The sequence below is a fragment of the Pezoporus wallicus genome, unplaced genomic scaffold, assembly GCF_028554395.1.
Source record: "Pezoporus wallicus isolate ANWC-B61680 ecotype Strahan unplaced genomic scaffold, APGP_CSIRO_Pwel_v1 scaffold_13239, whole genome shotgun sequence".
Lineage (NCBI taxonomy): Eukaryota > Metazoa > Chordata > Aves > Psittaciformes > Psittacidae > Pezoporus > Pezoporus wallicus.
Genome location: NW_026642052.1, coordinates 4999608 through 5014987, shown reverse-complemented (window position 1 = coordinate 5014987; position 15380 = coordinate 4999608). Strand labels below are relative to the sequence as shown.

Genomic DNA, 15380 nt, shown 5'->3' with positions numbered 1-15380 from the left:
AGGAAATTATTCTGACATGACATTATCTAAAAATGAGAACAAAAATGAACAAAACAGAAGCTGCCAAGTAGAGTTTGGCAGAGCTCATAAAAAGGAAAAGAGGCATGTTGTAAACTCCTTTAAGAGTTTGTATCTTTAAGAGAATGTTCTAATTTTGCCAGTGAAAACTCATACGAAGCAAATTCAAAACTATTTATTTAGCAGCTTCTACAGAAACAAAATTAATTCAGACAGGAACCTGAACTGAAGGAGTTAAAACAAAGGAGTAATTTTAATCATGTTTTTTTTAATTATGTTAACAATTTCAATATTTATTACATGTGACATGCTGTAATTGTAAAACGGAAACTGTTTTCACAACTGAAAATGCAAACAGTACTGTTAAGTTTGGCATCAAAGTATATGAAGTGAAAAAAACCCTCTAGTGTACTTATCTAAAAAAATAGAATTCCATTTGAATACAAAATGAGAACTGTCATTTCATTTTTCTTGACAAAACTGACAAAAGAAAATTTGTTCTGTGGAACAGGTTAGTCTGATACAAATAATACAAAAGTTTTCCGTGTGTACATGATGAAAAAGATCTGTCTTAAAGCACCAACTATCTGAAGGACTTTTAACACTGTATTGCAAAATGATGGCAAAGCAACATTTTAACTAGTTTTGAAAATAAGCCTCAGTCAGATGTAGTTTTAAAATATAAACATTTCAATGCAGACACAATACATACTTTATCAAAACAATGTATAATGTGAAGTATATAAAAAAAAATATTCCCAGCTTAAACTGCTTACAAAACTGCACCAACAGTGAAAAGAGTTAGGGACCACGAGCTTTTCAAGTGTAGTCCCAGTTAAAACAGAACACACATCCAGCATTAGAGTCAGTATTGATTTTCTTACCTGTAAAACTGTAAGAAGCTATTTTAACTGTAAATATGTGCTTCAAAATACTGCATCCTATATGGTTTCAAAATTATTTAAAATTGACAAGATGAATAAAAACACATACTGTTCATGTACAGAAACTAACTTCAGTATCATCCATCCCTCTTCTTCACTAAAAACTTCAAATTTGGCCCTGATATAATAAAGTGTTTAAACAGCTGAGTGATGCTTACACTGAAGTCGGTAGATACACATTAGACATACATATGTAACTAGACACATGCCTGTATGAATTAAGACCTACAAAAAAATATATTCTAACAATATCTAAACTCTTGAGATTAAGGATGAAAGATTGCACTGAAAATCTGGTTCAACACTGTCAATGTAAAAGCTGTGCAGCATCATTTCTCATTTTGAAAGTCTTCACCTTCAGCAAGTTCCCACTGTAAATAAGCACTAACTCACCAACTAGAGTTCTAACCAAATGACCAATTACGTAAATGCGTTTCTATCAGGATATACGCACATGGTGATAGAGACTTTATGTTTGGCTATTACTTCCTTAGATTTCAGAACAGCCTTGAGTTCATATAGTTCACTCCTATCAGTTCAAGCCTGACAATATTCCAGCTCTGCCTGCTCAGAACAAAGATGGTACAGAAAGCTCACAGCGTTGTGCTCTCTCACATCTACCCAATACAGGCTAGGTAAAAGCTAAGTACTAAACAAAATTAAACTTTTCACTTCTATCTGAGCTAGTGTAACACTGATCCCACAGACTGTTCATTTGCACCCCTGTATCTCCTCTGAAGTCAGCAGAAATGGTTTTGTTTCACTGAAACAGAATACTTCCTTTTAAGTTTTACTTTTTTGTTTGTGGTCCCACCAAAACCTATCATACATAACTGCTACCCACAGAGGATCAGAAGTGCTTTTCAGCACATGTATGCTCAATCTCTGAAACACTATGCTGTACTAAAACAATCTAAACCCTGTTAAATTTACAAAGGTATTGTCATCTAGGATTTTAATCCACACAGACCTAGCACAGACAAGTTACAGCACAGTATCCTAGCACAGACAGAACGGTAACTAGAAAGATGTTTGCATAGCAAATCTTTTCCAAATTTCTCCTATGGACAGATGAAGTTGAATTCCAATACAGTTTTCAAACATGAGAGTGCAAAGTAGTGCTTAATCCTATCAGCTCTTCTGTATTTCTAACTTCACTCTCCCACTTTGCTCACAGTAGACACCTTCTGGGAAAATAAAGCAGTTATTTGAACTTTCCTTTCCAAGCAAGTTAGTGGCACTCAATAAAAATAACAGGGGAACCTTCCACTAGTCTCTCACTTAATGCTTCTGTGATGGAAGAGAAAGAACATCCCAACCCTTGGTTGCCTCTATCAAGTGCCTCTGTCCATGACTTATCCACTCTTCTTGGTCCATATATACTCTTCCACAAAACCAACACTTAAACAGACACTGAAGTGTTTCAGCTGGTGAAGTTTCCACCACTTGATAGTTGTTTTTATGGGTCTTTTTTAGTTTCATTTTTAGCATACTCCGTTTTTTTGCTTGATTTCCTGTCTCAACGTTCTGAAGAGTAAGACGCTTTCGATAACGTCTGATACCAAGACAACTACTTGTCCTTTTTGACAAAACTACTTTCAAGACTTGACCTTTATACTTGTTGATAGTCTTCATGACATTAATTATCTCTGGCGTGTCAACATCAGGATGGTTTAGTACCACAACTGGCTGGTTACGACGAGGGCATTTTATCAACTGATTTGTTCTCAGAGGAATAAGCCGAAGACGTCTTGCTGTCAAAAGATATGACATGTCAGAACTTGAACTATTTTCTGACTGAGTTCTTGTTTTCCTCTTAGGAAGTTCCCTGAGGCTTGCTTGTTTTGCCTTGTTTTTGGGACCTAATTGGCTTTTTGAATAGGGTTTGCTCTGCTTACTCACATTACTGCTTTTCTGCAACAGCACACCAGTCTGTTTACTATTATTTTTAATACTTGCCTCTCGCTTTGGTCTTTTCCTGAGTGATATACTTCGGGACTCTGCATTCATCTCATTCTGATTAGGTAAACATGGCAAATTACTGCTAACTGTCTCAGAAACACTGACAGGAACCGGGCGAGGCAGAAACATTTCATTGCAATACACAGAAGGAGCTGATGTTTCACTCCTGTTTTCTATTCCATCTGAGTTTTGACTGCTAGTAGCATTCAGCACTCTCAGCATTGTCCCTTTGGGGATAAACACTGGAGTAGCAACATGTGAATTTTTAGTTACCCTGTTTTTAGATGTACTTGCAAATGTAAGCAGCTGATCTTTACTGGGTTCTTCACTACTCATCACACTGTTTCTACCATGCACTTGAGGTAAAGATGCAGGCTGTTCCACTTCAGAGGCAGAAACAGCCCTCTCACAGCTCGCTGAATTTTCTTGAGGGGAAACCACTTTTTTACTAGAAGCTTGACATCTCAACGGCATGGATTTCATGTTAGATTCAGCAGCAGACATGAGCTGAGCAATCTTTCTACACAGCAATGTTGCTGACTTCTTATTGCATGTTGAGTCATCCCATCTGACACCCTCTGGAACATTTTCAGTCCCAGAGCTAAGAGAAAATACAGATGAAATAACCGGTCCCTCAAAAGGATTGCCTTTATTTTCCATCTTCTGTAGCTCTAATGATTCCAGAAGACGAGTGTTCTTTTGACTTATGGTTCCAGCTCTCTTTACTTTGCTAAAGCTAAAAGTCATGGCCTCACAGGGTGGAGTTTTAGCAACACAGAAGTTTTTTCCTGCTTCAGAAGATGTAACAGATTTTTCATCAAAACCCTTACCAGCTAAATGCATTTCTGTAGAGCTGACTGGCAGCCTCCTACATTCTTTGTCATCCCTCTTTAGAGGCAATGTATCCTTTTGTTTAATGACTGCAGAAGAAGAATTTTTTCCCTCCTGACCAGCCTCTACTGAAGTGTTCTTGGAACTTTCATCTTCAGAAATAGCCGCATATTTTGGAGGGGGTATATCCACACCTTCGTAACAATGCAAGTCATAATGTAAGTTATTTTTTCCATCTACTTTCCACCTTGAGGATTTAAAATCACTTTTTTCCATATTATTCATCACCAGAGACGAAGAACAAAGTTCTATAACACCCGAATGGATATCAATACCCTTTACCAAATGAAAGCATAATTTTGATGACTCTTCCCTCTGTATACATACAGAGTTACAGTCTGAGAGTTGAGAATCCGAAAAAAAAAGACATTCAGCATTTTTGTCATGTGTACTATCCAAATTAAGCTGGTTACTGAAATTGGATAATTTGTCTACATTCACTTCCATCATTAGTAACTCATTTTGAGATACAGAAGATGGGTTTTTTCCTTCTGCAGATTGTTCTATACCTTGATTCTCAAGTTGTTCTTCGGCACTGTTCGTAGGCTTACAAGTTGCTTCTTTCATAGGGATTAATTTAAGAACAAGTTTTTGTGCTCCATTCACTATTTTAATCTCTACTATTTGAGCTAAACAGTTAGAAGGAACTACAAATTCAGATGGTGCAATTACTGTTAAAGGCATCCCAGGTTGTAAAGACTCTGTTTTTGGAGAATAAACCTCGACTTCCACACTCTGATTCTCACATACGCCTATTTCAGATGGCCCTAATATTGGTTTATCCTGGACTGGTGCTGTGTTTACAGTACATTCTACATCATGAGACAAACTGGCCCTTTTAGTTGCTTTACGTGGAATGTGACAAACCATATTTGAAGATGAATTTGAATGTTCATCCTGAAAAGGAATTTTATCATACTTCAGCTTTTCAAATAAAGTGCTTTGAGTTTGCTTCTTTTGCTTGTGGTTTATGGCATTATTTGATAGTCGTTTTGTGGGTGTTTCATGTACTCTTCTTGTATGCTTTACTATGTAGTCATGTCTAACAGCACCATATTCGCAGTACTTACACTGATATGGAAAAGTTCCAGTGTGTTTCACCAAATGTCTCTGGAATTCTCCTTTGGTGTAGGATACGTAGCTACAGTGGGAACAAATAAATTTAATTTCTTCATGTTGACTTACGTGCTTTTTATACTGTAACGGATCCTTTGTTGAAAATCTGCATTTATCACAATAGTATTTACCTGGCAGAAAGTTTTTAACTTTAAATGTTTTCTGGGGTTTACTTGGAGATTTTTTTTCTCGTTTTTGAAAGTCTACAGCATTGGCACACTCAGGAACAAAATGGAAAGCTGGTGGTGGAATATGACTGCACTTCTTGCAGATGAAATTTTTGTCTTCAGTCCACCCAAGCTCCTTACGCTTTTCTGTATCTTGCACTGCAATTTTCTGAACGCTTCTGCACTTTATACAGCTTATCAGTGACACCTTATTGTTCTCGGCCTCAGTCCCTTGGTAACAGCAGTTCTGGTCATCATCCCCTTTAGATGGATTCACTTTATCCTCTGAAAACTGCTTTGGGGATGTAGTTATGGAATTATTTTTATCATTAACTTGGCCAGGGTACAATGTTGGTAAAATTTCCCTCATTTTTTTCAACTGCATTTCAGAAGATGTGAGTCTGCACCAGTTTTGTCAAACACAGCAGCAACAGACAGAATGTCTTCTTGGTATTAGTCTTGCGTATGTTGCTTATCAGTCATTCAGATCACCAATCTGCAGAATATACACTTTGGAAGAAACGGCACTCAAGCAACTGCATCCATATTATATTCCGTGTTCTTTATTTTATTCAATCAACTTGCAGCACTAAAGAATAAAAAGCAGAAGATTAAGTCAGTTACAATTCACTGACTACTGATAATTTAACTAATTATTTAACTACTAGCGGACTACAACTGGCTTACAAGGTACAACTCTACTGTTAATAAACCACTATTCTGCACAAACATGAACTCCAAGCAAAACATACGCAATTCAATAATCCTTTCACATCTGTTATTAAAAATGTTCATAAATTCATACAATTATCTGCTATGCATCAAAACCTAAAGAGCTCATGCTATTTCTTCCATGTCATGATACATTTCACATTTAAGAAATGTGTTCAGAAGCCTAACAAGACAGACACTTGGTAACAGAACTGAGCAGCAGAGTATGATTTCAGTTCATATACAGTTCTTAACTCAGGAAAAGATACTATGAAACACAAGTGTCACTTGGGAATCACAGTAGGATCACAAAAGGAGAGTGATTACAATGATTTGCAGAAACACACAACTACACATTTGATTTAGAACACAAGGGGTTTTAAGTTAGCATGGAATTCCTGAAGTATAGGACTCAGTGCCAATGTTTCAGAACCAGTCTTTAACAGCAATTCATAACAAGATGCGATTTATACTTCACATGTTCTGAAAGTAATGAAGTAAAAATAATCTGCAGCTGCAAAATTAATTACTTTCACTTTTATTAATATCACAGTGTAATCACTTATCTGTATGACGACAAGCATATAAATAATTCACTCCATCCTGATAATACAGAAGGTGTCAATCAAGCAATATAAACAATGCAGTGGGAAGCAGAAGGAGAACAGTAATATCAGTGTAAGACCACCACATTAACTAGTGCAGTATATTTGGCCCCACAGGTTCCAACACTCTTACTGTCTCTCTTCTGTATTTAACATGAACAAGATCTCAACCTTTAAGCTTTTGCCAAGACCATGAGACCACTGCTATTTGGAAATAAACCACTAAATTAGCCTTTTGAGAAACACATAAACCAATACAAGGTCCAAAACTAACACCAACAAGTAAAATCTTCTCAATGTCTTTCTTATTCAAACATTCTTACTTACACACATGCTGCTGCACAGATCTGCATTCATGCATAGAACCTATTTGATGAGGTTATTTCAGAACTCCTTCAGTTTTCAATACATCTTATAGAAGACATATGCTTCTGAAATCCAGTTCCTCGCAAAGTCTATCAACAGTGAACAGGTCCCGTTTTGGGCTCCAAAAGTACAGCACTGAGATCACCTAAATAGCATCCTATTACAATAATCTTACCAAAATGAGAAAAATCTACACTATGGTACATCTCCCCAGTGGCTTGAGACAGGAGTCAGCATCTGATCCAGAAAGCTTTTCTGGCAGCTCCCTGTGCTCCATCTGCCAATAACTGCTATAGGAATGCTGACCTAAAGATGCAGCTCTGCAAAGAGCAAGTATATGATGCAACCTCAAATAACAGTAAAACTAAGTTATAAAACTGGTTAGGGACAACATAATGGCCTTTCCACTCTTTAGCACAGGGATGGCTGCACACCTGTAAAACTCCTCAGTAGGCACTTCTTAAGACTGTAGTAATCTCATCTCATTGCAATGCAGACAGTTGTACACCCTTACGTGCAAAACCTCTATTTCTCAAAAAACAAATCAATGGCAGCCTCCCAGGAAGAAGGCAAGTATACATGACTACTGTAATCATGATCTGAAGATTCACGTTTTTAAATAATTCTAATGTTCCTAACATTATGCCCTCTATTATCCACATTCTAAAGAGGAAAAAAAAAGTAAATGCTTCTGGTAGCCTCTGATGGACCATTCTTCCCCTGCTACTAAACTTCTTAGACTTAAGATGAAGCTTACTGACACAGTAGTGTGATGGTAGGTCTATGTTCAGGAGATCCATTGTTCTATCTCAGGAGAAAGACAGAGATCTTGATTAGCTCAAGATCCAGACCAAAGACAGAATCATAGAATGGTTAGGGTTGGAAAGGACCTTAAGATCACCTAGTTCCACTCCCTTGCCATGGGCAGGGACTCCTTCCAAGACCATTTTGCTCAAGGACCTGTCCAACCTGGCCTTGAACACTGCCAGGGATGAAGCATTCATACTTCCTTGGGCAACCTGTTCCAGTGCTTCATCACTATCACAATAAAGAACTTCTTCCTTATATCTCACCTAAATTTCCCATTTAAGTTTGAACCCACCACCCCTTGTCCTATCACTACAGTCCCTGCTGAAGAGTCTCTCTCCAGCATCCTTGAAGGTCCCCTTCAGATGCTGGAAGGCTGCTATGGGGTCTCCACGCAGCCTTCTCTTCTGCAGGCTGAACAACCCCAATTTTTTTAGCCTGTCTTCATATGGGAGGTGCACCTAGCAAAGATGCTTTGAAGATTCCTACACAGCTTTAAGAAAGACCTAAAATTGTGTTTGAAAGGAAAGGGTGAAGTTAGATCAATATTTGCCTTTTTTTGCTGTTAACAGCTATCAAACAATACTGAAACTGCCCTCCATCTGAACTGATCAAAAAGCAAGTATAGAGCACTTTATGCTATCAAAATCCTTGACCACAAAAAACAGTTTTAAAAACAAATGGAGCTTTCTTATATTCTTTTAACACTGTAAACTTCACCTTATGTGACAACATGAAAAAAGATCCATTACCTTTAAAGTGCAGGAAAGTATAAAAACCACTGTGAAACATTTACCAGAAAGATCTGGGTTGCTCAGTCCAAGAGGATACTAGGAAAATTTAAGAGGTAATTTAAAGAACAGGCTGGTAATGTTTCTAAACTTTACTAACTCAAACAGCTTTATATATGAATGTGAAAACAAACACATTTGACATGGTTTAAACCCAAATGCAAGTTTTTACCTGTGACAAACACCATGTTGCTAGAATCTAGGTTTCTAATGCTGGACTTACTGCAACTGTGTTTCAGATGTACAGTGAGTTGATTTTAGCCAGCAGCCAAGCAGCCACACAGCTGCTTGCTGGCTCCCTTACCCTTCCCTGGTTATCTAAGGGAGTGAATTGGAGAAAAAGAGTGAGAAAGCTTATGGATTGGGACAAAGGCAGTTTAATAGGTGATGGAAAGAGGCGGAGAGGTTACGCAAAGGAAATCAGTCTCCACCTTCCACAAGCAGACAGATGCCTAACCAGTCTCCAAGCAACAACCTTGGAAGCCAGCCCCCAACTCTGCTCATTCTTCCTCTACTTGCAGTTTTCACTGCTGAGCATGACATTAAATGGCAGAGACTACCCCCTTGACCAATTCTGGTTAGCTGTTCCAGTAGTGTGCCCTTCCAGACACTTGCCCACCCCATGCCCACTCACTGCAGAGGAGGTGGGGGGGGGGGGGGGGGGTGTAAAAGAAAATCTTGACATTGTGCAAACACTGCTCAACAACAATCAAAACACTGGTGCTTTATCAACACTGATTTAGCCACAGATCCAAAACACAGCACTGTACACGCTGCTATGAAGAAATTTAACGCTATCCCAGCCAGACAAAGTACAAGGTAAGAAAGACCTGAATAACCATTGATGCTGAAGTGACATTGCCACTGTCTCCACACCTAGTTATTCACCAATCCTTCCTGGACACTGAAGAGTTAATAAGAAAACATTTTATGCAAATAGGTCCACTTTATCATTACTCTGGATAAACCAAGCACAAAAGTACACTGTAATTTCATTTACATATATATAGAGGTGGTTTTTTGCTGCTTCAGAAAAATGAGATCATCAGCATACACAAGAGAGGTGGTCCAATCCAGCATCCATTTATTCTGCATGGGGAGGGGAGAAAAGAGATTCCCCTGAAGATTTGTTTTGTCATTTAAAGAGTTAACAGAGACATGCTTCAGAAGATCTAATTAAAAGATACATACTCCATTTTTCAAGTTACAATCAAATACAGAGCGCACACACCAATTCAAAGATATCATTAAAGGAAGACTCGAAAGTCTGCATGGAGTTTGAACGGCAAACTAGGAATATTATGGCTGAAGAATGGAGTAAGAAACACTAGCAGTGTTAAACTCAATTCCAGTCATTGTTTTTACAGGAATGGATTCAAAAAAGGTTTGTAAAAAATATTCTGAAATACAATAAAGTAGCTGAATTAGGAGAAATTTAAAAAATTTACAGGCCCCAGTTTTGGGGGAAAAAAGTAAATTGGAAGCAAAAACTTAGAAGCACATGGAAAAAGGACAGCAGAAGGAAGATAAATCAGCCTTTCTCACTCACTCCTCCTACAAAACACCTACAATGCGGTGACGTAAAGAAGTTGGGCATTTAATAAAAAAAAACATTCCCACCTTTCACACACTAGTACATCCTGAACCTTGCTGCTCAAGACAGAGATCAATAGATCTGCAGGAGTCAAAAGGCATTCCAAACAGTGGATATCACATGTACATAAAGGTCAGAAAACAAGGATCAATTAAACCCAAGAAAAAAAGGAAGAAACATCCTCTGCAGCCTGACAAATTCATAAAGCACAAGGGTTTTTTTGCACTGCAGTAGATTACAAATCATTGACGTGGCCACTGCCAGACAAGAACTGCCAGTGTCTTTCCATTATTCTATACTCCTGAAATATCCATCTACTTCAAATATATTAATCCTTTGTTCATGATTTCAAAGAAAAATATGTATTCTTCAGTGGTTTAGCTCTCTTTTAATCTCAAATTCTACACTACTATCAATAAAATGGGTGTGATGAGCATCATGCATTTATCATATGTGACCAAATAAATAAGACCTGACTTTGGTAAAGCACACACCTCTCACACACTAAGTTCACAAACTGCAACCAACAGTCAAGGCCAGCAGCAATCAAGTCACAACAATCAAGTATTGAAAAGCCCATATAAATCATCTCTTAGGAGAAACAAGCTTAAACAGGATTGGAAGACACTGAGCACCACTGCAGCAGGAAGATGCATTGTGTAAAATCTGACTCTCTGAAAAGCTTAAATCTGTGTAAGTTTAAAATTATCTGTCTATATTTTATAATATTATATATCGCATACACTGCCCATTTAGCACCAACTGACTAAGCAGAGTTAACTGGTCTACTGACCCAACTATGTGGCCACCAACTACCAGTCACTAATTTTAGGCCTAATGACTGGGAGACATCCAAAGTGCTTCACTCAGGTGTAATATACAGTACTAATTAAAAGAATTGATTCTGTATTAAAAACAAGAGATTCAAATACATCAAAGAAATTTCATCTACAATTATTTCTTCTTAAAAAGACACCCTGTTTCACAATAATAGCTAATCACAGTCATAACACTTTTGAATCCTAAGTGCACTTTAATTTTTTTCCATCAAAATGAATGGGTAATGTCAATGCAGAGAAATAAGAAGAGCAAAGAATACACATCAGATTTTTAGAGCTTACTTTTATTATAAAATATACATTTATTTCACTCTACAGAAAAAAAATTATTACATTCAACATTTTTACTACATATAAAGTTAAACAAAATATTGTTTAAAAGTAGATCACTTTTCTGAATGCATAGGTGAAAAAATGTTCAATTTATTGACATTTATTGGTGTTGTATAAAGGCAGGTACATATATGTATTGCACTGAAATGAAGGTCTGCTTCTCTGTGGCTCTAGGACTGATGCTTAGCTTTATCTGTATATGAAAGAGACACATTTCTGACATACCATTCAACTGCTTGGTGGTCTTGCAATAAGCTTAATTAGTTATTCTCAAATAACTACTGTATCCCAAATAATATTTTAGAGAGATGTTTATACACTCATTTATTATTATATGTATGATAAAATTTTAAATTTATGCTGCACATCTCATCGTTTCACTCAACTTGCAACCATTTTCAAAATCTTTCTATATATGCAAACAATAGTGACTAATATTCAGCATCACCTTACTCTAAGCTTTAAGGCCTGTATGCAAGAAAGCAAAGAAGTATGGCACTGAAGAAAATGGGAGAGGAGGAGGGAGAGTTCCATTAAAACTATGTATTCCTTCATGCCTAGTTCGCAAAACATTCATGTAGATGTTAAAATTCACTTCCACAGATTTAATTTTTGCTAGAATTAGCCATATGCTATCTGCATATGCAAGAAAAGGGCCTTGCCCATAACCACCTACCGTGGTAACAATGCAGAACAGAATGCTAGCAAAATCCTGAATATACCATTAGTCTTCTTAATAATAAAACAGACTTTTTTGTTGAATATATATTTCAGGACACTTTGGCTATAACACTGGATCACTTTTTAGAAGAAATCCAAGTCATTTTATATGTCTAAATTATCTTAGTGTCCAATGTAACACTTTATTATGATAAATCTTCTTGCAACAAAATTTAATGTAGGATTTAATTAAGCAAATTCTACTCACCCTGAAGAACACAATTTACACACAAAACACAATTTTTTTCTGTTTTGCTCAATAACACAAGTTACTAACCAGAAAGCTTCTTTTCTTCAGGAAGACGACCAAGATGACAAACCTGGGCAACAGCTTTACAGTCCACAAGAGGCTGAAGCAGCCTGATGGCGTCCACGAGACAGCAGCACCCGCCAGCCACCACCACAAAATCCCCTTTGCTTGGGCAGCCAGCCCACCCGCACAGACGTGCTGCCGCCCCTCGGGGGCCAGAGAGGGGCCTCCCTCGCCCCCGTCACATCCCCGCAGGCCGAGAGCGGCCGCTGCCCTTGTGCAGGCGGCCGGGCGGGCGACGGACCCTCGCAGGCCTCGCAGCCCTCCACCCGCCGCCGCCGGGGTGGCGCCTCCGCCCGCGCCGCCACGCAGTGGCGCCGCCGGCCCGCAGGGGGCAGCACCGCGCAGCCCGCCGGGCCGCAGCCCGCGCTCTCCGCCGGGACCCCGGGAACCCCGCTCTGGCGGGCAGGGCGGCAGCGAGCAGCGTCAGGCACGGCGCTAGGCCAGCTGGCACCGAGAGAGGGTGCGAGAGCCTCACCTGGCTCAGAGGAGGACGAGGACATCGGCGGATTGTCTCCATCAGGGGCAGACCCCGCCACCGCTCCCCTTGTCTCCAGGCGCACACAAAACGCCGACACTCACCCTCCCAGGCCCGCAGTTCTCACCCTGCCGTACTTACCCCAACGAGGGCGCGGGCGAGCCCCCAGCCGCCGCCACCTCAACACGCCCCACCACCCACCGCGGCGACGGAACTGACCTCAGCGGCCACGGCAGCACCGTGCCGCCCCATTGGCCAGCGCCGCAACTCCGCTCCCGCCGGCGGCGCCGTGTAGAGCTCTACTGAGGGCCCCGGGCGCGCCGGCGGCGGCGCAGGCGCGGTGCGGTGGGGTGGAGAGGGCTCCAGCGCTTAGGTGGCACCTCGGGGAGCGCCGCTGTCACCAGTGTGAGGCCCCGCAATGCCCGAGGACACAGCGTGGGCTTTGGGGGACGAAGCTGGGCTGGTGCTGAGGCACCTGCGAGGTGCAGGCGAGGCTATGCATGATGTGCACCATCGGGTTGTTGCCTGCTGGCTGTCCCTCAAGGGTTCTGACAGGACAGCAGGCGGAAGGAAGAGCGGTTGCCAATAATCTCTCTACACTCCCCTTGGTACCACCGTGTTTTAACTAGTCTATGGTGTGGGCATACATGACGCGTGGATTGCTCGGTTCTGTAGTACGATGACATAGCAGTTGTGTATTTTCAGATGCTTCCTATAAAATCCAAATTTCCTGTTAAATAAACTGCAGTTAGTCAAATTCGAAGGGAGGAAGAAGGATTTTAACTGCCAGCATCTTCCCCTCTAAAAGTACCTTTAATGTCACTGAAGTATCTAACTACTCTGCTTAAAAAGAAAACCACATTTAACAGGGGTCTCCAAGTCTTTCCGGGTGGCATCTGTAAAATAGCGTATTCTGGCACATGCCTTCAGGTTAAACTGTTTTGTTGATTGTTCCATTACCATGGATTTCTCTGTGATAAGAAGAATCATGAGCAAGTTACAACTTCCGATCAGTTCTGCACTGGAATAGTTGGAAACAGGACTTGAGGACTCCTAACCATTGTCTACGCACAAACAAGGATCTTCAGGGATCTCAGATTTTGGAATGGGCTCTTCAGGTCACAGAAAAAGGAAAGGGAGAGTTAATGCTATCATACAGGGAACTCTGGGGAAAAACAACCTGCTCAGCTATGAATTTCCTAGTTCCAAAATGAGATTATGCCCTCAGCCTGTTACATGTTTAGATCAGCTGAGTTAACTCAAAGTTAGCTCTTTGGAACGCTGTAGTTTATTGGACATTTTTAAAGCTTGTGAAGAAGGTCTTCTGGCTGATAGAGCCTATTGGGATTAGAACGCTTTTGGCAAAGACTGACAAAGCAACTTAGCAGTGATGGCATAAGACCAAATGTCTTGGAATTAATAACTGGTTAAAGACAGAGCACAGGAGGTGGAATCTAGTGTGTGGTACTTGCAGTATAGACATCACAGGTGCACTGTTGTAGCAGTCCCTGCTTGGACCTGCTTAACATGCTCGCAAGTGACGTGGGAAAGGAGCTAGTCACTCAGGTGACAGCCTTCTGATGATACATGAAGCTATCCAGTGGCTTAAGGAGAGAAGGTCACTGAAGATCTGCAGAAGTATCTACTAGGCAGTAAAATGGCAGATTGTGTTTTGGATAGAGAAGCGATGCAGTCTGGAGAACAGCCTAACTTGAAATATAAAATGATGAGCTCCAAGATGACTAGTTCTGTGCAGGAGCAAAATCTTGGAATTGCAATATATTTTTGTGCAAATCTCACTTCAGTGCTTAATAGAGTTTAGAAAAATGAGCTGTATCCTGGGATTTGAAAAGGAGCAGAGAACAAAGCATCCTTATGCAGCTGTGTAATTTCATTATCTGACCACATCTTGAAAGTTGTTAGTGGTTCTGGGTTCCCTCAGCTCAGGAAAGACAGAATAGGAGTGGGAAAGGTTCAATGAAAGGTAAAAAGGATGATCGAAGGTACTTTGCTCTTAACTTCCATGTAAGGAACAACTAAGTAAGCTTCTGTCTGAAAAAAACAAAGATGATATAACAAGGGGCTAAAAATCATGTGTGTACATTGTAATGTAAAGAGTTATGAGTGGGAGCTGTGTATGTGGGTCCCATGAAAGCCACCAGGTACAATTTGCACTTACTGATTTTTGTCAGCTACTCTGAAAAGGTGATTATGTGATGTTGTGAAAATTCACTTTCCCAACTCTTACGTCAGTCAGTCTTTATAATACAAAAGTGTATTAACTTTGTTCATATGTATTGTTTCACATAAAAAACTGCAGTGTAATGAGGTAGTGAATTTTACTGGAGGCTTTGATATTGTTCATGCTCAACTAAAACAAACTAAAAGACAGCCCAGGCCTGGAAATAAGGATTTCGTTTCTTGGAAGCAGAGGTGTCCCCAGAGGATAAAGGATACCCATGGACAAGCGAGGTAAAGCCAGTATCTTAGCCCCTCTAAAACATCTTTGAAACCCTCGCAGTGTTCTCTGGCATTATAGATAAGTAACTCTCACAAGACTGACTCCAGGAACGTCTGAATGAATAGGCAAGCAGCAAGAACACAAGCAGAAATACAGCTGCTTTGCAACTTTCACTATGACTAGTAACTGATAATTGTGGGTCTTAGTAATTAGACAAATTATGTTGTACTGAATGGTTGAAGGGTGTAAAAATCACATTCATGGTGA

The 15380-nt window shown here is 39.9% G+C and overlaps 1 protein-coding gene across 2 annotated transcripts; it reads right to left on the bottom strand.

Moving 5' to 3' along the window:
- Positions 1 to 1778: 1778 nt before the first annotated feature.
- ZNF518B (zinc finger protein 518B) lies at positions 1779 to 12947 on the bottom strand. 2 transcript variants are annotated; one of them, XM_057426787.1, is made up of 2 exons: positions 12794 to 12947; positions 1779 to 5687 (listed from the first exon to the last, which is right to left on the bottom strand). In XM_057426787.1, exon 2 carries the CDS (start codon positions 5481 to 5483, stop codon positions 2244 to 2246), a length of 3240 nt encoding a protein of 1079 aa, XP_057282770.1. In that variant the 5' UTR covers positions 5484 to 5687; positions 12794 to 12947; the 3' UTR covers positions 1779 to 2243. The 2 variants fall into 2 exon arrangements, with proteins under 2 accessions (XP_057282770.1, XP_057282771.1); XM_057426788.1 differs by lacking the exon at positions 12794 to 12947 and adding an exon at positions 12142 to 12374.
- Positions 12948 to 15380: the final 2433 nt, after the last annotated feature.